This window comes from Bradysia coprophila, unplaced genomic scaffold, assembly GCF_014529535.1.
Source record: "Bradysia coprophila strain Holo2 unplaced genomic scaffold, BU_Bcop_v1 contig_232, whole genome shotgun sequence".
NCBI lineage: Eukaryota > Metazoa > Arthropoda > Insecta > Diptera > Sciaridae > Bradysia > Bradysia coprophila.
The window spans coordinates 3,363,712-3,387,257 of NW_023503493.1; the positions used below are offsets into that span (position 1 = coordinate 3,363,712).

The following is a 23,546-nucleotide window of genomic DNA, read 5'->3' on the forward strand; positions in this document are numbered from 1 at the left end:
GGATAGAATAAACGAAAATTAAACTGGAATTGGATCAATGTAATTAAGACAAAAGAGAGGGAAAAAAACAAAATCGTCAACGACCAGTGTACAACACACGGTCAGCGTATATCTAAACAGTGTACGGCAATTTGGAAAATATTAGCTTAACCTGTTACAGACGGCTGTCATCTGTTAACGACAACGACACCAAGAATAAACGACAAGCTCTGATGAGGTCTGATATAGCAAAAATCGCGTTCAAAACAAATGAAGTAAAAGATTTCTGAAATTAATTTTTGAAAATCTTCTATCAAATGATAATTTGAATCGTAAAACTGTTGCTTTGCTTGCCGTCTGTGACAGGTTAATGGACTTTGTCATTGACGAAATCAAATTTTTGCAATCAAAAACTCATTAAATCTACTACTTCATCTGTGTAAGGTATCTCCTAGTGTTTGATCAATACTCTTTGCGTTGCGTTGATACAAAATCTAAAACTTCAAAATGTTCGTCCATCAACCAGTCAGCTTTATAGCTGTTTGTATAGAGTGTTCCAGTTCGAACAGTTAGCACAGTTTTCGAACAGTTGAAGTTACGGCCCACAATTGTGTTATAACGAACTGGAACACTTAATATGGTTAATGGATTCTTAAACAGCAGGCAGCGGTTTTAAGACCAATAGACTAACATAAGGGATCATACCACGGCATATGGGACATATAGATACTGATTTCTTAAGGTAATGCAAACCTACAGTAAATCGCAAAAAATGGGGATGCCAAGTTTCGGGTGCAGCGTCATGTATAGCTTAGTGTAGCCGCTAGCGATTTCTATATAACTGATATGGAATGTGGTGAATATGATGCCTTGAATGTTGGAAGTGTATTTCACCACTGAAAAATTTCTATTGAAATCTTCGCTGCTAAAGTAAGATGCGCTGCACTCGAAAGTTCCAGGTGTCTTGTGAGGATTTGCATTGCCTTCAATGGTTTGTATACTTTGGCAACATTTGTTATTTGTTCAACGAGGGAAGGAAAGTTGTAAATTGAATTTCGATGGAGTTGTTTGTGGCCAGGGCGTTGCGAACGCTATTTCCAACTTTTTACCCGAGTTAGACACAACGTTTTTCAAAACATAGTCTTCCGAAGTGTCAGCAGAAGGTAGAAAATGACAATTTTCTCGCCTGTATTGTCAAAAATCGTTAAATCTGCTACTTCATTTGTTTAGAATAATGTTTCACGTCAATTACGATTTGTGAACACCTCTATCCCCTTACCATGCTGACTATGAAATTGAACCGAATTCATGCCCGACATTGACCATTTTTCCAAGCGAAAACACCAATCGGTTTCATAGTTTTTCGAAAAATTAGAATTTGCTCAAGACATTATCACCGCGTTAGAACAATGTTGGCGCAATATTCACTGACTTACAAAAAACGAAACGAAAAAAAAATGAAATTCTTTTAGGAATATTATGGAGTTAACTTTCCATGCCATGCACAGGTAACGTGGTGACGATCAATGTCTTAATTTATCGCTGGAATTCAAAATGGCAACATTTTATGAATTCATTTTTGAACGAGAACTCTGTTGTGTGTTGTGTTTTGTATATAAAATTCTCGATAATATTATAGCGCCGAAGAGACGTAATATACGAGCAGTTTTATTTGCACTGTTTTTTGTTGGTCGGTTGTTGTTCTTGAAGACAGTCAAAATTCGTTTAATTTGAATATGATGTTCCTTGTATTCATATACTGTACTGTCTCTTCGTTCTTCTTGAGACGAAATGAAATGAAGAAACTATACGTAGCAGTCACGGTATATAATACGTAAGACAACAAAAACTCACATGCAGATACTCAACACTCTCATTTCGCTGTATTTACGAGATTCTGTGTTGTAACAATGTCTGCAAAATATCACGGTCAGCAGTAAAGCAGTCATCAGAGTCTCTTAGCTCTGACCATGGAACAAAAAACTAGATAACCGGATGACTTGTAAATGGTTTAACGGATTAAATCTGCTACTTCGTTTGTTCAGAGTATCACGAAATGTTTCAAAAATCTTTTACTTCATTTGTTAAACCATTCTATTGTGGTGTATGAGAGTGAAGGACGTGGCCTGTTATTGTCATTGCTGTCGGTAACAGTTGATGATGATGTCTCTCGACGTCTTAGGCTCATCCCGAAGAGATATGCAGACACCGGCTTTGAAAATAATTTTAGCCTTTCCGGCAAGGAAGACAATTTTCTTTTAAAATTTTTGGTAATTTTGTGGCTGACAAATCGAGTCGTGAGTTAATACACAGACAACCTAAAACTGTTCTCACAACCGGAGACCACAAGTTTTCGATTTTGATCTTACCACCTGAACAACAAAACGAAATGTAAAATAGAATAGCAACAAAAGAGATAGACGTTGTATCTAACCGAAGCAATGGAAAACATAATTTCGTGTTTTGTTAATGAAACTGACGATTGATGACGGGGCTGTGACGAGTAATAATTTCAGTAAATTTCGGTTGAACGGTAAACTAGTTCTTAAGTCAAAAATTTGAAATTTTGTTTCTCTAAAAATTTTAATTTTCTTTTCTGTCTGTTTCCGGGACATTCGGCATTGCATATGAATGATGTGTGTTTGTTTAGTGTTGTAATATGTACGATGTAAAACGTTGGTTTAGCTGTGTGAGTGTTATAGCGGCGGTGGCATTAAAGCATAAAACTTTATGAATAAATGAAAAGTCAAGACAGCTGTGGCTTTGTATTTCGATAGTATGTGGAATCGAATAACTTTTGTATGGGTAGAAGGTGTAATTCACAGGTGATTGTATGAGGTATGGTGGCCATTCACCGTCACAGCACTTATTTGTTTCTGTTGTATGTTCTACCTCCTCCCATCAAAAAGAAACGAAAAAATGTAAACGAAATTCGAAAACAATTGGATTACATTCAACAGCAATGAATGGGGCTGTCTGAATGGATTCTTGAATTTGAAGCATATGGGTAATAGGAAGAGATAGGAAATGAACCGATCAAATGAATCGTTACTTTCATGATGACCGAGATCCTCGGCACAATTCTACTTTCGAAAGTAGACCGAGTCCAGAGCCAGTTGAATTTATCGAAGCCAACTGTTTAGGATATATACTGACCGAAAACCGATAAAAATTGTTTATGGAAATCGGTCTGTGGAAGCGAAAAAGTTTCGCAATATTACCGACTATATAAACCACTACCAAGACAGCGAAACATGCACTGAATACTCGCTCTGGTAATACCCCATATAAATTCCGAATATATACCAATGTGAATTAAGCAAAATGGCAACAAATTAACTTAAAAAAAACGAGATGTAAGGCGGTTACAGCTCACGAACGAAAGAGTTCTCAATATCGAATCAGCCGGATTACAAAAAACTTTGATCGAACACACCTTACCGCTTTTTGTTATGAATGGAGTCACCAATCCACGGTTTTTATTACCGAACAATTTTCTTTCAAAAGAGTTTTTCACTGAAACTTTTCACAAATTCTTTTTTTTTTTGACAACTAACCACCACTACCAGTGCATCGATGATGAACTTACGTACAAAACCAACACCTTTAAATCATTTTTTTCTTCCTTTTTCTTACTTCAAAAAATGTTATGTGTAAAATACAAAGTAAATTCGATCAATCTCTCTCGATTCTTTTTTTTTAACTCAACGAAGAAGAAGAAAAAAAAAACTTTTTCCAAAAAGCCGTAAAATGTTCCCGATACGAAAAAGTGTAAAATGAGAATTTCTTCTCTGTCCAATTTAATGTATTTAAAATCTCACCGCATTTATCATGAATGGATGTAGCACCGATTTTATGGAACAGTAATTCACTACAGGAAAGTCTTTTCTTTTTCAACTTAATGGATTACAATATTTTATGTACAATTATCGATGGAATTGAGAAAAAATACACCCCGACAAAAATTTGATGCAGTCTGCAGGAAAAAAGAATGGCTACCGACCGATGTGCTATGAGTCATGTGAAAAATGAGTTCGTCCGATGACATTTTTATTGGAAACAGAGATGCGAGCCGTCCAAATTCGTAATTTTTATGCAATATCCGTACGATGATGGATTCTAATTGAAAAAGTGTTTTCGCAATTTATTTTCAAGCGATTCAAGTCTTGAATTTCAAGATGGACGAACGGTTAAATAGTCCTACATTAGCCATTTTACTTATACTGTGACTACCCTCAAGTAAAGCTCCTGTCATTAATATTGAAATATCGCAAAATATCGTGTAGACGAGTGTGTACATACGTTTGTGGCAAGGGGGTAACGATATGGATTTTTGTCTTTTTTTTCTCCAAACGACTAGTTATGGTCAACGACGAAAACAATATGCGATGGCTAATGTTCTCTCATATAGAGCCTATAGAGCGCAAGGAATGTAAAATACATTTTTTCATGACAATCATATTTCGACGTTTTTTAAAGGGCACGTACAACCATTGGTCATCAACATTCACCAGCGAATTTTTGACAGTTTTTATAGGGCTACCTATATCGCACACATGGGTAGAGGAGAGAGATGGACAGTGAACTTTGGCAGTTATCACTTAACGAAAATAAATCGGTTCTTCTCAGAGAAAAATTTCTGACATCTGACAATTCCACTTTTCATCACTAAAACGAGATGGTTATTTATGACATCGAGTGCAAAGTATTTTATTAAGCTCTCGACGTGTCATTAAGACACGAGGCATGAAACCGATAAACAAAGACAATTACTTGATCTGTCGCGACTAAACCAAGAAAACCGATTTGACCTAATTTCCATTGAAAGAAAATGTGCACACTCTCCAATAGGTTTTGAAGAATTGTAAACACGAATTTTCACTGGCCGAACGAACACGATTTTATTTATAGATTTCGGTGAATCAACGGTGATCATATGAATGTTGATAAGGTTATGTCTGTAGGATGAAATTTAACATAAATTTGACACTGCATATAACCTTATAACAAACCCGTGAACTCTACCCCTGAGTTTGTTTAACAAAACATGTCTAAATTGTCGAAATTTGTGTTTCGCCCGCCATCGTAGGTGTCTTTCAGAACGCCGTTTACGGTTTGAACTAAAGAAAAGAGGCGTGGTTGCGCTCAACGGAGGAAGAACGGCGTAAGTAGAAATCAAGCATTAGATTCAGTTTGTTTGCGGCTCGAATAAATTCAAAACGAAAATGTGCGCAAAAAACGAACGGTCTGAGCCGTCAAAGTTGCATTTTGATGACTTTTTGGACTTTTTGTTATGACAGCAGCGGTTAATTTTTTGTGTGGCTGTTGGTAAACAGCATAGCGAAGGAAAACGGTTGAAGTTTCATTTATTTTAAAAAATAACTAGAAATCAATTGCGTGTAATGTTAATACTAGTTTACATCGTTGAAGGTGAGTGATATTGAAAGGGTTGGCGCTACGAAACTTACCGTTTGCAATAAAAAATTTCCAATAAAAGTTGAATGGAACCTATATCAAATATATCAATATTACGCACACACGCACCACCCGCACCCTTTTTTACGTATCAAGGTTAAATTTCAAGTGAAACATTTGCACGAAACATTTTTGTTTCCCTTTCTGTAGCTTCTGGCCTTAACTACCCGAATCAGAAAATTATTGCCACTGCATCCCTGGGACGAAATGTTTTGGAAACAAAGGTGTCATCGCCACGGAACACTACCCGGTTCGACAGCAGTTTAGCCTGGAAAACCGATGTAAATTCGATCAAACGGTAGGTACGACAACAGTGAGCCGATAAGCCATTCTAAATTTCAATTTTTTCTGCCGTTCAGCATGAAATCGGAGAACATTCCGATAAAAGTGGAATGTTTTTGTGTCGGCAAAACGGGAGCACGCGAACTGATAGGATTCGTTGTGGTACCGTTGCGGTCGGTGAATATTTTAACGGGAAATAAAGTTATGACGGTATGGTCCCAGTAACATTTCAAGGCGAGTACACTGTTCGTGAAAGATGTCTGAAAAATACGGTCCAACGGCTGAAAAAGCTCCACCGGCTGCAAAAGGTCCAACGGCTGAAAAAGGTCCAATGGCTGAAAAAGGTCCTACGGCTGAAAAAGCTCCACCGGCTGAAAAAGGTCCACTGCCTGAAAAAGGTCCACTGGCTGAAAAAGGTCCACTGGCTGAAAAAGGTTCACTGCCTGAAAACGGTCCACAGTTACCCTTTTATATTTCAGTGGACCGTATGCTATTTCTCAACAATTTCTCACGAACCGTGTACTCATCTTTCGTCGATGGGGATGTGTGTGAAATTGTTGCCCGTTTTGTTTTAGATTTCACCAAAGTGGCACCGATTGATTGGACTGCGGTGTACATGGAAAACGCTAAAACCGGAAATTCTCATGTTTGTCACCATCACCGATGTGGTGGGCGTGCAAATTGTCAACGAAATGGTAAGGCCGATATTTCTTCCAATCGATCGTTCCATTCCAATACACCACAATTCTAGCGAAACTCAACATCCGCAGCCACCAGAAATATGCTAATTCCACAGCAAGGCATTCACATCGAACTGAATCGAAGCGATCAGCACATTCAAATTGGAGATGCTGCGGTGGACAATGATCGTTTCACCGTCGAAATTTATTGGCAACAGTGCCGGTGGTTGAGTTATGTGAGTGAAAGAGGTAGTTAAAATCGACAGCACTGACATTGAACCATCCTAACAGCTGACGGAAAACCCATCGGCCGAAGATACATTCCAAATGCGATACACTCTCCTGGATTGTCCGACAGTGGAACGTAATCTACCGAAGATGTTCGGTGCCGTTGACGAGGACCGTTACATGGTCCATGAGAAAATCACAATTCAGTTGCGCTCGTCTCTGCAAACGCTGCGGAAGTACTTCGAAAGCGTTTTCTACATTCCCATCTACATCTACTGCAAGGAAGAGATTGTCGGTGCGTAGAAGGTTGTCTCAGCATCGGGTCGTTGCTCACCGAAGTTACTGTGTTTCAGGTCGAGCTTTTTTCAAAATTTCATCGGCTCTTCCCGACACAAACGATCTGACCGATTTCCTACGACTGACCAGAGACGATACGTTTGTCGCCATCAGCGAGTCGTTTATCTATTCAACCAAGAGCACCATCACTTTCATTGACGAAGAGCATCGACCGACATTGAAGTACAATTTGACGCTCAAATATCACGATCCATCCAAGGAAACCGAGGACAATCAACAATATCGCCTTCAGTCTCTAGTCAATGAAACGAAATCCAACGAAGGTCGGCAGTACTTTGAATCTGAGAATCGCCAGTCGGAGGCTAACAAGCAATCAGATAAGAAACAAATGCACAGCTGTGATCCCGGGGACCAATATCATCATGCGAACGACAAGACGATATCTACCGGACGGGAAACGGTTCAACAATCCATCGAAAGACGGAATGTTCTCATCCAGCAACTTCTGAACAGTCAGATCGATCCACCAATGTCACCGCAAAAAATTGAAACAATTCGGTTCGTTGATGTAGCAACGCCACCGTTAACAATACGAGCACCATCACCACCACTGACAACGCGAACACCATCATCGCCGTTGGCAACGCGAGCACCATCACCTCAACTGCCAAAATCACCGAAACTTTGTCGGCGCAACGATGAAAATAGAGCCAGAGACGGTGCATTCACTTCCCCATTGCGTTCGCCCAAAAACGTTTCGTTCCATCCGCAGTCCGATGACGAAATTTTAGCTTGGAAGTGTAGGCAACAGGAAGCATTTCTGGCTGCATTGCAGCGAAAGGAAAACGAACATCTAAAGTTGGTGGAAGAGGAATGGTTGCAGCGACACAGTAAAGAGGAGGAGAAATTGGCGGTGAGGATGAGAAAGTGCAAAATGTTGACAGAGGCTCTTGAACATGGTCTGAGTGTCATTAAGGTAATTCGGTTCCGTTGGTAGGTTGGTTCTGCCCTAACGCTTCGATGATTCTTCCAGGACAAAGACACAATTTCCAAGGACCATAAGAAGCTTAACGAAGCTGCCCAATTGGAACGGAACAAGCAATACGACGAGAAAATATCCGCCCTGACCGATCAGATAAGACGAACGGCCATCGATCACGATTATCAGTTGAAGTTAATGGAAATCAAATTGAAAGAACTGGAAATGAAGAAAGCGTTCGCCGATGACGAAAATGACAAACTGAAGGCAACGGTTAAACGGCTGGAAGACGAAAATGAACTGCTGAGAGCACGTAACATGGAATTGGACTCTGTGTCGAGCAGAAAATTGGTGAGGGAAAAAATTTGTTTTTTTTCGGATTTGGCTAAAATCAACGCGTCATTTCCTCCCACAGCAATCAATCGAATTGAAGCTGAAGCATGCGCAAGAATTGGAATTGTTTTACAAAACTAAGTGGCAGTCAGCCGAAAGTAAATTAAGCGAAGTGCAGACGATCAAACCGGGACATTTCGCGCAGAACACCAAGCATTTCAGGTAAGGGAATTGGGTTGGGGAATGACTAGAAAATGAATTCCTCGAAAATAACTACGCCTTGAACTGCGCCTGAAAGAATTGAAGGATTAGGCGTCCTAAATACGAAAAATTTCTTGCTCTGGCGAATGTCTTTTGCTTAGAGTCCTAACGTGAGTAACCCGAGAATCGTGACTGAATGAGAAAATCTAAAAAAAAAACAATTTTTTCAACGGAACCTCTCTAGCAGAAGTAATATTTGAATTTTTCGACGCAGCACGATCTTCAACGAAAAATTTTGTTTGCAAATTTCGTATTTTATGGGAAACGGTCACGCCCTCATTTTCTACACCAATTCGATTTTTTGAGCTCGTCTTCTCCAGCCTGAACAAACGTTACTCGCCGTAGATATGCAGCATTTACAACGGGACTTTTAACTGATTCGATTTCGATAGTGAGGTTCATAAGCAGTGCCGGACTGGCTCAAAAAAGCCCTTCGGGCGTTGTATGGAGCAATTTTTGAAAAAGCTTTTCGTTGTCATTTATATTCCCGTGAAGTATCGCCAAAGTCAAATCGCCAAGAAAAAAGTAAATCGCCAAAAAAAATCGCCAAAGTGTGAAGAACCGCCAAAAAAATCGCCAAAGTGTGAAGAAACGACAAAACGAAAAGAATCAGCTAATTGGCGTTTCTTCACACTTTGTCGATTTTTCTTGGCGATTCTGTTGTACCATTGCCAAGGTATGTATGTGAAGTACAGGCGAACTTGAACCAGCGAATAGTCAAGTAGTTATGACCAGAGATGGGCCCGTAATATTACCGTGTAATATTACCCGGTAATATTACGTAAAATTACGTAATATTACCCGAAGCTCGGTAATATTGGTAATTTAAAGCCTCGGTAATATTACGTAAGTTACGTAATATTACCAAAAATCAGTTAACATCTTGTAAATTTTAATCATTTTCAACAAAAATTACTCGTTTTTAGCAAATTCAAGTGTATTTTATCGTATAATTTTGTTTTAGTTAGGCCTAGTTCAGCCTAGTTAAACAACTTGTTCAAAAACAGTCGAGTAGTATACACATTTGAATGAGCTTCAACCGAAATTGATAATTAAAAGAGCGTGGATTTTTTCGATTTCTCTCAGAGTTGTCATTGAATGACGCCGTCGGCAACTCGGTCTTCTGTCACTTCATAAGAACACGGGCTTAGATCGAAAACTGACATTTGTTAGCAAATGAAATTTCATTTCAAATTTCGTATCCTAAAAGACCGAGTCTCCGGCACTGCCATCGTTGAATATTGTGGTAGCGACATACAATCTAGCGTGATAACGTAACACAAGTGCTTCCAAGTCTTTCGACTCGTGTACCCCTTCTTCAACGAGTTTGGTTATCTGAATAGCCGAAACAAACATTTGGAAACATCTACGCAAGAAGTAAGATTCCACATTCTTGTTCAGTCAAACTATACTTTACTCAACAAAGCTCAAAGTGAAGCATGTAATAGTAGTCTCCATGGTGCTAATGTAATTCATTCATTTTTACCTGTTGTCTTGTTCAGTAAAACTATACTATACTGAGGAAAGCTCAAAGTGACGCATGTAATAGTAGTTTACATTCCATGCTGAGAAAGTAATTCTTTTATGTGATAAAGGTGTTTTCCAGCAACAAGCTCCGGTTACTGTCTTTTTGACAAATGTAGAGTCAATCAAACAAGTTGCTCAAAAACACACGAGTGAGTTTCCGAGTATCACAAAGTTGTTTCATAAGCAATAAATTATGTAGCAGTATCGAAGGTACTGGTTTACCGTGTGACACATGCGAAAATTGAGTTTCACGTAAAATTCACGAAAAATGAACAGAAAATAGTCCACCGTATAAAGGATAATTTTCGCAAAGGACATATTGCTGAATAATATTAAACTTTCGCATGAGTCTGATAGTAAAATATCTAATTGTTACAATTTTGTATTGGTAAATTACGTAATATTACCGAAACATCGGTAATATTGGTAATTTAAGATTTCGGTAATATTACCCAATGTTACGTAATATTACCGTAATATTACGTAATATTACCGACAATAAATAAATTACCGGTAATTTCCCATCTCTGGTTATGACGATCATAATGCTCAAAACAAACGAGACATTAAAAACGTGTTTTGGTCCTAGTTTTCATTGACAGATGCAGCAGTCGCGATTTTGAATAGAAAAAGTTCTAACTTCATTTGACAGTTTAGAAAATTTCGTCATGAAAAATAGGACCAAAACACGTTTTCAATGCCTCGTTTGTTTTGAGCATAAATAAAAATTTCGAAGGTTTGAACCCGCGAAAAAAATCGCCCATTCAAACTGCGAAAACAAATACACAAAATTTGCAGATAAAAATCGCAGGATTGAATCATAAAAAAAAACTTGCAGGTTTGAGTTGAGATCCAACTTAACTCAATTCCTAACTTTCTTCTCGCCATAAAAGCGTGTTGTTGGTTCCTAGGGAATTCATCCTTTTACGAAATGTAACAGAATTCATTTTGCGAAATGAATACCAATTTTCATTGTACATAAAAAGTGTTTTAACACGCCGAGCGATCCGGCCCATTGCCCCGGAGCGAAGCGGAGGGCCGCAATGCGAGCCGGGCGCCGGAACGGTGTCGGTAACTTGGGAGTTATTTTTTTTCTCTCGCACCGTCTAATAATTAGTCCTTTTACAAAATAACACGCTAATAAAATTTCAGACAGAGAAATTCTTCTTCTTCTTCTTCTTCTTCTTTTTCAGCCTGTTTCTATCCACTGCTGGATGTAGGCCTCTCCAACTTCTTTCCATTTCGTACGATCCATTGCCATTTGCTGCCAGTTTGTACCTGCAATATTCTTAATTCCGTTTGTCCATCTCTCTGGTGGTCTACCTATAGCTCGTCTTTTAAATGGTCGCCAGTTCATGATCTTTTTGGTCCAACGTTCGTCTGTCCTTCTTGCAATATGTCCCGCCCAGCTCCATTTCAGAGATGCTATTCTTTCCATGACATCAACGACCCTGGTTTGTTGTCGAATCCATTGATTCGTCATTTTGTCTCTGAGTGTTATTCCAAGCATACTCCGTTCCATGGCTCTTTGTGTCACTCTCAATTTATCTTCGGATGCTTTCGTTAAAGTTAACGTTTCCGCTCCATAAGTGAGCACTGGAAGGACACAAGTGTCGAAAACTTTGCGTTTCAGACTATTGTTCATTTTGCCTTTGAAAATTAGTCTGAGTTTTCCGAACGCTGCCCATGCAAGACCAATCCTACGTCTTATTTCTGCAGTTTGGTTGTCCAGACCTAACTTCAGTTTATGTCCTAGATATACATAGCTGACGACTCGTTCAATGACAGCGTCACCAATTTTGATTTCTCTATCGTCCCCGATGTTGGTCATGACTTTTGTTTTCGATAAGTTCATCTTGAGGCCAACTTTGCTTGCCTCTTCACTTAACTGTTGTAGCATAAGCTGAGCCTGACCTAGATTCGCTGCTATCGGTACAATGTCATCAGCGAAGCGGAGATTGCTCAGGTACTCTCCATTTATCTTTATTCCCATTTTACTCCAGTTTAACTTCCTAAAAACACTCTGCAGAATCGCCGTGAATAAATTCGGTGAAAGTCACCCTGCCTTACACCTCGGCCAATTCTCAATTTCTCCGTGCTCTTATGAAGTTTTATACATGAAGTAGCATTTTTGTACACAGAGAAATACTCCGCCTTAAATGGTGGACATGTATCTCATTTCTATTGGTAGTTTATTAATTTTTATCGGTAGTATTGAATTAAATTATCGGTCGTTTATTACCATCCTTTTTAGACCCGTACGAAGTACTGGGGTCTTATAGGTTTACGCATACGTTTGTAACACGTCGAATTGGACTCCCTGAGTAAGGGGAAACCTATTGTGGTTGTCTAGAGATGCCAAATCCGCGAAAAAAAAATGTCCGTCTGTCTGTCCGTCTGTCCGTCTGTCCGTCTGTCCGTCTGTCCGTCTGTCTGTCTGTCTGCACGATAACTTGAGTAAAACGCATTCGATTTTGAAAATTCTTTTTTTTCCCGTTTGGTAATGTCAAAAGACAGGCTAAGTTCGAAGATGAGTGATTTTGGATCGACCCCTCCCGAGCTGTGGCCCAATAAGTGCTTTACGGTTTTTCGAAGATATCTCCGGACATTTAAACGTTAAACTTGTAAGTGATACGTCAAATAAAAGGTATTTACAATACCGATCGACAAAAAAAAAAGTTTATGGAAATCGGATGACCGACTCGTGAGTTAGACCCCTTGGTGTGGAACAGGCACAGGGCGGCAAGCAGTTTTTGCTTGTAGGTCGGCCACATTTGAACATATTTCGTCTGTTTTAGCTTTATTAGATAGGTATTGACCGTACCAATCAGGGAAAAAAAAGTTTATGAAATTATGTTCTCCGGAGCGTGAGCTAGGTCTCTTGGAGTGAGCTCTTATCTGGCTACTCGGAAGTACAGTGAACGTGGTGTATTTTGACAATATCTCGAGTAAATTTTGACCGAATTTCATGAATTTTTTTTTGTTTGAAAGGTATTAACGAATGTAAAGTGTCGGTACTATTTACGGTCTCCTAACAAAATGGCTGCCGGCGGCCATATTGGATTTTAGTAAAATAGAAATATCTTGGGAAAAATGGTACTAAGAGAGTTTCTGTTAACATGGAAATAATTTGTTATGTGTGTGGGATTTCAGGGATTCCATATACGGACATCTATATATACCTATATACAGCTATATTGAGCTATATACAGGCATATAGAGCTATATAATAGCATATATTCCTCTGTGAAATGTTTATTTACAGTGAAATATAGGTAAATATAGCGGTATACAGCTGTTTAAATAGGAATTTATGAAATTTGACTTCGTACGGGGCTGTCTATATTGCCTCCGGCAATTTAGTTGTATATGATAACAAGGCAAAGAGTGGATAATATAAGTGATTTTAAAGGGAGAATAGTTTCTCAGCAGAGAAGAAAATGAAGTAAGAGAAATGAAGAGTTTCACATTAAAGGCTTTTGATACGAATAGGTGTTTCGTACGGGTCGGCGTTAGCTATGTTTTCACACTTTTTTTCGCGATTTGTCAATTTTTGAGAAATTTTGTAGTCGCCAAAAAAATCGCCAAAGTGTGAAAGAACCAACAAGAAAAATCGCCAAAGTGTGAAGAAACGCCAATTTTATTTGACTTTTTTCTTTTTGTCGTTTCTTCACACTTTGTCGAATTTTCTTGGAGTTTCTTCACACTTTGGCGATTTTTTTTGTCGTTTCTTCACACGTTTTTCAATATTTTTTTTTTGGCGACTCGACTTTGGCGATACTTCACGGGAATGTCATTTTTCCATACAAAAATCAAAAGTCCCTTCAGGAATCGCCCGAACGCCCATAGGGCCAGTCCGGCACTGTTCATAAGGACCAAATGGTTCAGGTGATTGTAAAACAATTGCAACGCTAAATAATTGTAGCGCCAAACAATGAATTAAACTGTAGCGCCAACGGTGGAATCTAGGGAACATCAGAATTTCTGAACAGAAAATCCAAACGAAAACACAAACGGAAAGGGTAAGTTTGACAGATTCTCTGAAAAATGATTAAATTCTGACACGTTTTCAAATGCTTATCGCATATTGGTTCGTTTGAGAAAACAATTAGTTTACCGGTATCCTGAGATCATATGCTCTACATAATGGCAATTTGTTTAATTTAAATCCTTGGAGTCAGAATTTAATAATTTTTCAGAGAATCTGTCAAACTTACCCTTTCCGTTTCCGTTTGACTTTTCGTTTGGATTTTCTGTTCATAAAATCTGACGTTCCCTTTTAGAGAAAAAAAAGTTTGTCGAAATGGACCATAATTTAAACAAGTTTATTGTCGATCATTTCACTTCCACTCCAATCTCTCTAGCCTCCGAACTAAAGCTGGAAACAGCTCAGGAAAGTCATGGCCCAGGGCCGAAAAAGTCACAAATTTATACGGAAAGCCACAAAGTCATTTAAAGTAACAGAAAGTCACTGAAAGTCACAAGAATCACAAAAACGTGCATAAAGTCACTATAAAACGAGGGGGAAACAACCATGGCGAATGGTGGGACAGGGTCTATTTTCCGTTCGCTGAAATGAATAGAATATGGGAGCGAACGTCAAATAATTTGCTTTTGGGAAAAATGAGGAAAATGCAAATGCGAATAGACGAACGAGGGGAACGACCGGCAAACATGAGCGAATGACAAGGAAATATGAGCGAATAACTTGCCAATATGACCGAATGACATAATGAACGAACGGCACGCTAATATGAGCAAATGGCATGAGAATAAAGGCGAACGACTTACTAATGAGCGAACGACTGGTGAATTAGGAAATTTAGGAAGCAAATGTCCAATAGAAGGAAATTAGGGCGAATAAATGTCGAACGGCGAAAGTCAGGTCACCAGAGCAAAAAAAAAAAAAAATCACGAAAAGTCAAAGTCTTGGGCTTCTTTCGCGATTTTCGAAGTTTCACTCGCCCAAACTGCCTGACCGACTTTTGGAAACTTTTTTCTTCCCTGTGAAAGATACAATCTAAACCTTTCTTTCGGTGTCTCATTTATGTATATTTGTTGGTATTAACCATAGCGAATTTCTCAATGTGAAACCTATATCTAAGACCAATTGTTTGGCCATTACTCGTATGCGGCCCAAAATAGGCGTCTTGTCAATAGTATTCAAGAATAAAAGCTTTAAGCAAAATGGATGTTGTACCTGGGCTATACGAAAATGTCACTAACACAACTTAAACCAGCAGCTTCGTCTACCACGTGATGTGATTTGTTTCGGTGAAGAAAAATAAAGATCCCTCACCGCGAACCATACCGAACACAATACACAGTTTATGGCTCATTAAATGACGAAATCTGTCACGCAACTAACTGTGGAATGTCCCATATGTCCATTTAAATGTGTCAATGGACCTTCGAAATGTGAAATCGTGTCTCAGGACACCCGCCTAGTCCGAGTGAGTTAACTAGAAAAGTAAGCAAAACGGGTTTCTACAAAGTATCGGTTAATGCTTGTTCAAAGGTAGATGCTAATTACACCCGGGTGGAAATAGCCTAATATACACTCTACCTGCAAATAGTATTTCGTTGACTGCATAGAGTATAAAACAGTGTATTTCAGACGATCTACAATTCACCCGAGTGCAAATAGTGTGTCTTACTGCATTTTAGACTAATTGCACCCGGGGACGAATAGTCACTTCGTTAAAGCAATTTTTACTCAGAAAATTTGCGAGTTTTCCTAGTTGCTGGCATTCTAAGGGTTCTCCTTACTTTTTAATAGAATATTGCGGAGTCGCATTGATCCCGACAAAAATATGCAATGAACCTCAGGCTGCTGTTCTCTTATATTATTCCCTTGACTGAAAGTCATGGGTCTTACGGATGATAAACACTCTAAAATGTTTGTCACACAATGTTCACTACTATGATTGAAAATACATGAATGTATGACCAAAAACCTTAAATACAGAAAATGTTTGTCACACTTTGTTCATTCCTTGATAACACGACAACTCGAGTAATTTTCAATGGATTTCCAAAAACTTTTTTTTATTCGACGGGTAATTAAATTCCTGAGGTTAAGTTCGAAGATGGACTATAACAGACGGGTGATCTTAGAGATATTCTCAAAAGAATTTTTGTCTGGTCGCTTGATTCCACGATAACTCGAGTAGCTTTCAACGGATTTTTAAAAACTTTTTTTTAATCGACGGGGAATTAAATTGCTGAGGCTAAGTTCGAAGATGGGCTGTAACGGACGGGTGATCTCTGAGATATTCCCAAAAGAATTTTTGTCGTGTCGCTTGATAGCACGATAACTTGAGTAATTTTTCAATGGATTTCCAAAAACTTTTTTTTGTTCGACGGGGAATTATATTCCTGAGGTTAAGTTCGAAGATGGGTTATAACGGACGGGGATCTCCGAGATATTCTTAAAAGAATTTTTGTCTTGTCGCTTGATAACACGATAACTTAAGTAATCCTCAACGGATTTCCAAAAAAAAACATAGCTAACGCCGACCCGTACGAAACACCTATTCGTATCAAAAGCCTTTAATGTGAAACTCTTCATTTCTCTTACTTCATTTTCTTCTCTGCTGAAAAACTATTCTTCCTTTAAAATCACTTACATTATCCACTCTTTGCCTTGTTATCATATACAAATAAATTGCCGGAGGCAATATAGACAGCCCCGTACGAAGTCAAATTTCATAAATTCCTATTTAAACAGCTATATACCGCTATATTTAACTATATTTCACTGTAAATAAACATTTCACAGAGGAATATGCTATTATATAGCTCTATATGCCTGTATATAGCCCAATATAGCTGTATATAGGTATATATAGATGTCCATACATGGAATCCCTGAAACCCCTCACACTTAACACATTATTTCCATGTTAACAGAAACTCTCTAAGTACCATTTTTCCCAAGATATATCACTTTCATTAAAATCCAATATGGCCGCCGGCAGCCATTTTGTTAGGAGACCGGAAATAGTACCGACGCTTTACATTCGTTAATACCTTTCAAACAAAAAAAAATTCATGAAATTCGGTCAAAATTTACTCGAGATATTGACAAAATACACCACGTTCACTGTACTTCCGAGTAGCCAGATAAGAGCTCACTCCAAGAGACCTAGCTCACGCTCCGGAGAACATAATTTCATAATTTTTTTTTCCCTGATTGGTACGGTCAATACCTATCTAATAAAGCTAAAACGAACGAAATATGTTCAAATTTGGCCGACCTACCAAGGGGTCTAACTCACAAGTCGGTCGTCCGATTTCCATAAACTTTTTTTTTGTCGATCGGTATTGTAAATACCTTTTATTTGACGTATCACTTACAAGTTTAACGTTTAAATGTCCGGAGATATCTTCGAAAAACCGTAAAGCACTTATTGGGCCACAGCTCGGGAGGGGTCGATCCAAAATCACTCATCTTCGAACTTAGCCTGTCTTTTGACATTACCAAACGGGAAAAAAAAGAATATTCAAAATCGGATGCGTTTTACTCAAGTTATCGTGCAGACAGACAGACGGACAGACGGACAGACGGACATTTTTTTTTCGCGGATTTGGCATCTCTAGACAACCACAATAGGTTTCCCCTTACTCAGGGAGTCCAATTCGACGTGTTACAAACGTATGCGTAAACCTATAAGACCCCAGTACTTCGTACGGGTCTAAACAGATTATCTGTCTAAATAATAGTCTCCTTATCATACGGAGTAATTTTCGACTTTCCAAGAAAATTTTGTTTGATAAGGTCTATGCTAGAAAAAAAATCAACGAGTGTGAACTTTGCGGCCAGAGCGAAGCGAGGGCCGTAATCACACGAGTTTCATACTTTATTCATGATCAAATAAGGCCGAGTTTCAGTAGATTTAATTGCTAAAAAAATTCTCATAATTAAGAAAATTTAAACGAACGTGAGCTTTACAGCCAGAGCAAAGCGAGGCCTTCCATAATTTTTTTTAAATCGACTAGGACTGAAATTCATGAGGCTTAGGTTAGTAAATGGAAAGTATTGGAGTAACAATCTAGACTTTATTTCGAAAAGATTTTTTTGAGTGATTTCGATGTAGTTGTATACAAAAAATTGAACAAGTGTGGACTTTGCGGCCAGAGCGAAGCGAGGGCCGTAATCCACACGACTCATTTTTGTTCAATACATAATCAAGAAATCTTTTCACCACCGTTTTTAGCAGACAATGGGACTTTCTGAAAAAAAAAATTGGAATATAATAAAGCGAATGCGCAATTTATAAGAAAATAAGAAGCGCGCAGATTCTCGTGAATTTATGATTTCGTAACTTGACAGTTGTCATCTTAAAAGTTACGAATCGTATGGACATTCGCATTAAGGTGACAACTGGAATTCTTAAATTCACGAGAATCGGCGCCCAGAGTGCAGATTGTCTTATTTTCGTAACTTTAAAGAATTCGTAACTTGACAGTTCTTGTATGATTTTATACACGCAACCGTCAAGTTACGAATATTTATTCAGTCAGTCAAGGGACCTGACCCATCCATAAGATGGGGCCTAGTAGTAAAACGTAAGCTTTAACAATTGAAGTAAAGGATTTTGTATAAAACACTCTGCGATATTTTAAACAAATGAAGTAACAGATTTATAGATTCTCTTGCGACATGCTTGCCGTTCCTACAATATTAACTTCCGTAAAATGATTGAAAATAAAATTAAATTAAAAATTACAACATCGACTATCACCGACAGCAGTTGAATCGTATACACATGATGATTGAAACGAACCAAAAAAATTTGATTTTTTTTTCTTTGTTGTTTAAAATGGTTCTCCAACCGGTCGAATTGTCAGCTCATGCACCTACACAAAATATTTTACATTTAATTGAATGACTAAGCGCTCTATATGTCACCTTCTGTGCATACCTGAACATGAGGAGGTGTTCCTAATGCGTACATAACCGCTGCTGACACGTCTTCCGATTGCAATAGCGGTAGTCCGGGAAATTTATCCAAAACTTCTTGCGTAAATATTTCGGTTTTGGTTGCGCCGGGACTGATGCTCTGCCGGAGTGTGATGGAAATTTAAAACCAAGAATAGGACAGATTTCACCTCCAGTATTACCCTTACCGTTATTTTGATCCTTGTTCCGAATGCCTGAAATTCCTGCCGCAACACCTCAGTCATAGCAGTAATGCCATATTTGGTCGCCGGATAAATATTCGTGGATGCCGTCTGTCCAACCAAATAAAACACCTTGTGACCCAGCGTACTGTTAATCATAAAAATGTGCCCGTCAACGCCTCGTCGTCGCATCGAATGGAACGCTTCTCGCGTACACACCACCGGTGCCATTAAATTCGTTTCGATCGTCGATCGGACAGCATCCGAATTGTTTTCATCGATCAAATTCACTTGATTCATGATTCCCGCGTTGTTTACCAACACGTCCACTCCGCCCACATTCTCTTCGGCCCATTGAAATGCCGCCTTGATCTCACTTTCTTTGGTGATGTCGCATCGGATTGCGTACAGTTTACCGGTGCTGTGCGATGGTATTTGTCGTTGCAGTTCTTCGACCCGTTCGACTCGTCGCGCTAGACCGATCACATTCAATCCGGCTTTCACCAAATCGATTGCGATTGCTGCACCGATTCCAGAACTGGCACCTGTTACTATGGCCGTTTTATTCGCCCAGCGATCCATTTTCTCCACACACAAAAATTGGTTTTCTTTTCCACAGAGTAAATTATCGAAAAACGAAAATTGTGACGACAAAACCAAAGTTATTATTACACACCGAAGGTCAGTACGACTTATACGACTCAATACGCAACACGCACAATAACAGCGACAATGTGTGTATGGTATTGCTACTAATGCACGACTGGTGTCTTCACTTTTCAAATCGAGTTTATAGTTTTGTGTTTTGATGAAATTACAGGTGTTCGGGTTTATGAGCCATGCATGGGAGAAATCTCTCAAGACCAATTATACACATGCCAGCGACATGGTGGAGATCTTTCATTTTTATTCCATTTATACAATCGAAGCGCAGAGAATGTTTTTGCTGAAATTCAATCTTTGAGAAGCGGCAGTTAAAGAGATAACATTTCCACTGAAATGTTTCGAATGTATCACAGCAGTTTCGTGTTACTCATAGTTACAATGTGATGAATTAAGTGCGTGTATCGAGACTAAAGTGGCAATCATGTCCGCAGCGATAGCGGGGGACTTGACGCAGTCTAACTTCCAAAAAAAGAACGAAGAAAACTTTTTGAGACGCGGCAACTTATGTATGGGCGAGAATTCTACTTTCGCCAAAATGTCCAATATCGTTGACCAAATTATTTTTAAAATATTCTCACTTGAAATACAAAAAAATGAGCTATCACACGCCTACCAAAGTGCTCGGGAACCGGAGATATTGCATTTTCCAAGTCGTCATTTTCAGTACAAATCCATGGAAAATGGCATTCTCCAAACAATCAAAATCTTTCAACTTACTCTGTATGTTTCTGGCTATCTGTCGATGGTCGATCTCGGAAAATCCGCATGCAATCTCGATGAAACTTTGCAGGAACCTTAGTCAGGCCATTAGAACTTAAGTTTCATTCATCATTATCCCAGGAAAAATCAGAATTTTGTGGAATAAATGAATTAATTTTCGGAACAATTTCTCTCATTTTGAACTGTACAGCCATTTTGAGATGACTGTTGTGAAGTTGGTTGTAATTTGGTCGAAATTTCAAAATTCAAAATTTTTGAATATTATGGTTGGAATTCGGAATACATGGTGGGAAATTAGAAAAATTTGGTCAATTTCGGGGTAGCTGATTTTCACCAAATTTTCGATTTTTGTCAAATTTTCGATTTTCGTCAAATTTTCTATTTTCGTCAAATTCGTGAAATTTTGGCAAGTTTTGTGAAATTTTGCGAAGTTTTGTGAAATTTCCTCAAGTTTTTTGAAATTTCGTCAAATTTTGGATTTTCGTCAAATTGTTGACTAAAAACTTCCGGAACGAGTGATATCTCAACAAAATCTCTACGAGAAAAGTATGACGCAGTCTTTGAAGTACAATTGAACTAATTGGGTGAACAATTTAATTTTTGCGTAACGAAGCTGAAAGCGTCAACTCTAGCGATATCATTCATTTTAGAAATTTTACTACAAAGACTGCTTCCCACTTTTCTCATAGAGATTTTGTTGGGATTGGATGTAAGAGACTCTCTCTTATTCATGGTTCATAAGTTAGATCACCTGTAGTTTCATCAAAACACGATATTGAGAGATTTGTTATCGATAGCACCCAGAACCAAACAATAATTTTTTGAGGGGATGTCAAAATCCTCCTAAAACTCCTCAAAATAGTAAAATTTCAAAAAGTCTCCTACAGTCATGAACACCTAAAAGTGCCGCTATTTTATCTACCTCTTCTGTGTTCAGTCTACTTTGTGCCACACATGCGTATCTGAAGTTAGGTCTGGACAACCAAACTGCAGAAATAAGACGTAGGATTGGTCTTGCATGGGCAGCGTTCGGAAAACTCAGACTAATTTTCAAAAGCAAAATGAATAATAGTCTGAAACGCAAAGTTTTCGACACTTGTGTCCTTCCAGTGCTCACTTATGGAGCGGAAACGTTGACTTTAACGAAAGTATCCGAAGATAAATTGAGAGTGACACAAAGAGCCATGGAACGGAGTATGCTTGGAATAACACTCAGAGACAGAATGACGAATCAATGGATTCGACAACAAACCGGGGTCGTTGATCTCATGGAAAGAATAGCATCTCTGAAACGGAGCTGGGCGGGACATATTGCAAGAAGGACAGACGAACGTTGGACCAAAAAGATCATGAACTGGCGACCATATAAAAGACGAGCTATAGGTAGACCACCAGAGAGATGGACAAACGGAATTAAGAATATTGCAGGTACAAACTGGCAGCAAATGGCAATGGATCGTACGAAATGGAAAGAAGTTGGAGAGGCCTACATCCAGCAGTGGATAGAAACAGGCTGAAAAAAAAGAAGAAGAAGATGCGTATCTTGTTACTCATGCAGTTCATAAGAATAAGTGGAACAGTGGACAAATAACAGTAAGAGATTGATAACTCGGCGGCACGTTTAAGTGTTCATGACTGTTAAATGAAGCTATTTAGATATCAAAATAATTGGTACGGCCTTGACCAGATGTTCGACGAAGCATACGAGGCCCTAAACAAAATAATCAATCGTGTCACTCCTCTCATTCCTTTACCTAAACTCGTTTTGGTAAAAAGGGAACGAACCAATGATACAGCGACATGATCAATGCGTGTTCTTATAAAATGGACGAATTAAACGTTTTTATTCACCACTCCATGCGAAAGTTGACCATTACATGACACTTGGCCCCCTGTCAAAATAATCCATTTCACGAAGGAATATTTTCGGTGCATTTTACGCGAATTTCTTTGTGATAATCAACTATCGCATGGGACAGGCAATAAGCAAACACTGGATGCTGCAACTGCCACGTAATTTATTAATTCGGAAATAACCTTGCAGTGCTCACAAAGTCCCTCGTGTGTTTTCTGAGCAACTGGCGTTGACAAATGTAGTTTTAAAGCTCGCAGTCGGCTCGGATATACAAACTCTACACTTGTCGAAAAGGCAGTTAAAAACCGCTTGTGAGTTTGCTTTTATCTGAAAAATTGTTACCTCTTGTTACGAATTACTTTCGCAACTTACACTATTTTAAACAAAAGAAACAACAGATTCAATGATTTCATGGTAATACGCTTTCCTTTTACGATATACAACCGGTTTTGATACTCTTCAATGTAAAACATGAAGTCTCATCTAATGTCATCAATCTGTTTATCATCCTCATTGTAAATACAACTATTTCTCCCCAACAGCTCCTGCGTGGTGGACGTACTGAACAGTGTGCGGAGTGACTTGGAAGCAGACAAATTCGAACTTCAATCGATCAAAGATATGCTTGAATGAACGAGACAACAAAGGAACAGTTTTAAAGTGCCTCTAATCTCATCTTAAATGTCGAAACGTAAATGTGATACACAAAGTTATAATGTGAACAAAGCGCCTGAACTTACGAAAAATAAATTAAATTTTGACGAAAATCGTGAAATTATTCTTCAAAAATTCAAAATTTCGCCGGCTGATCTCTTACTGTTTTAAGCCATTCTACTTTTACATACGTGATGGAGCGATCAGTCCAGTGCGATCCATCATCTGTTATCGATAAAAACTGCAAAAATAAGCTCTGACTTAAAGCGGTATAGCAAAATGTTTTATGTTCAAAACAAAGGAAGTAATAGATTCGAAATCAATCTTTTGAAAATATTTTAAACAAAGGAAGTAATAGATTATAATAAATGTGGCTGCTTATTAATGGAAATAATTGAGAAAAATTGCCGACTCACCCACTGGTGAGGTGATGCAGTTAGAATTTACCGTTATTAAGGGTAATTTTCGTAATTATCTCTAATAA

At 38.5% G+C, this 23,546-nt stretch overlaps 3 protein-coding genes across 12 annotated transcripts in view; 1 reads left to right on the forward strand and 2 right to left on the reverse strand.

Moving 5' to 3' along the window:
* LOC119075956 (casein kinase I) overlaps positions 1 to 3,985 on the reverse strand; it is a 72,697-nt gene extending 68,712 nt beyond the window's left edge. For 8 of the 9 annotated variants that reach the window (XM_037182528.1, XM_037182524.1, XM_037182527.1 and 5 more), the window contains exon 1: positions 3,801 to 3,985. The gene's annotated coding sequence lies outside the window, so the exon portion shown is untranslated. Of the gene's footprint in view, positions 1 to 3,420 lie in introns of all 9 variants that reach the window. The other variant, XM_037182531.1, reaches the window with a different exon arrangement.
* A 1,265-nt stretch (positions 3,986 to 5,250) lies between these two features.
* On the forward strand, positions 5,251 to 23,175 carry LOC119075948. Of its 2 annotated transcripts, XM_037182514.1 has the most exons (11): positions 5,251 to 5,409; positions 5,605 to 5,752; positions 5,814 to 5,946; positions 6,312 to 6,431; positions 6,488 to 6,652; positions 6,708 to 6,939; positions 6,998 to 7,521; positions 7,576 to 7,917; positions 7,975 to 8,271; positions 8,336 to 8,475; positions 22,951 to 23,175. In XM_037182514.1, exons 1-11 carry the CDS (start codon positions 5,382 to 5,384, stop codon positions 23,039 to 23,041), a joined length of 2,220 nt encoding a protein of 739 aa, XP_037038409.1. In that variant the 5' UTR covers positions 5,251 to 5,381; the 3' UTR covers positions 23,042 to 23,175. The 2 variants fall into 2 exon arrangements, with proteins under 2 accessions (XP_037038409.1, XP_037038408.1); XM_037182513.1 differs by having other exon boundaries at positions 6,998 to 7,917.
* On the reverse strand, positions 18,658 to 19,999 carry LOC119075967 (farnesol dehydrogenase-like). The gene is made up of 3 exons (XM_037182551.1): positions 19,174 to 19,999; positions 18,969 to 19,106; positions 18,658 to 18,903 (listed from the first exon to the last, which is right to left on the reverse strand). Exons 1-3 carry the CDS (start codon positions 19,747 to 19,749, stop codon positions 18,862 to 18,864), a joined length of 756 nt encoding a protein of 251 aa, XP_037038446.1. The 5' UTR covers positions 19,750 to 19,999; the 3' UTR covers positions 18,658 to 18,861.
* Positions 23,176 to 23,546: the final 371 nt, after the last annotated feature.

Excerpts from the sequence above, each read along its gene's own strand:
- LOC119075948 (XM_037182513.1), top strand. The coding sequence starts at position 5,382 with ATGTTAATACTAGTTTACATCGTTGAAG. Across the intron at positions 5,410-5,604 it reads ACTAGTTTACATCGTTGAAG|CTTCTGGCCTTAACTACCCG; the intron begins GTGAGTGATATT and ends CCCTTTCTGTAG. Across the intron at positions 7,918-7,974 it reads ATGGTCTGAGTGTCATTAAG|GACAAAGACACAATTTCCAA; the intron begins GTAATTCGGTTC and ends TGATTCTTCCAG.
- LOC119075967 (XM_037182551.1), bottom strand. The coding sequence starts at position 19,749 with ATGGATCGCTGGGCGAATAAAACGGCCATAGTAACAGGTGCCAGTTCT. Across the intron at positions 19,107-19,173 it reads GAACAAGGATCAAAATAACG|AGCATCAGTCCCGGCGCAAC; the intron begins GTAAGGGTAATA and ends ACACTCCGGCAG. Across the intron at positions 18,904-18,968 it reads GAACACCTCCTCATGTTCAG|GTGCATGAGCTGACAATTCG; the intron begins GTATGCACAGAA and ends TATTTTGTGTAG.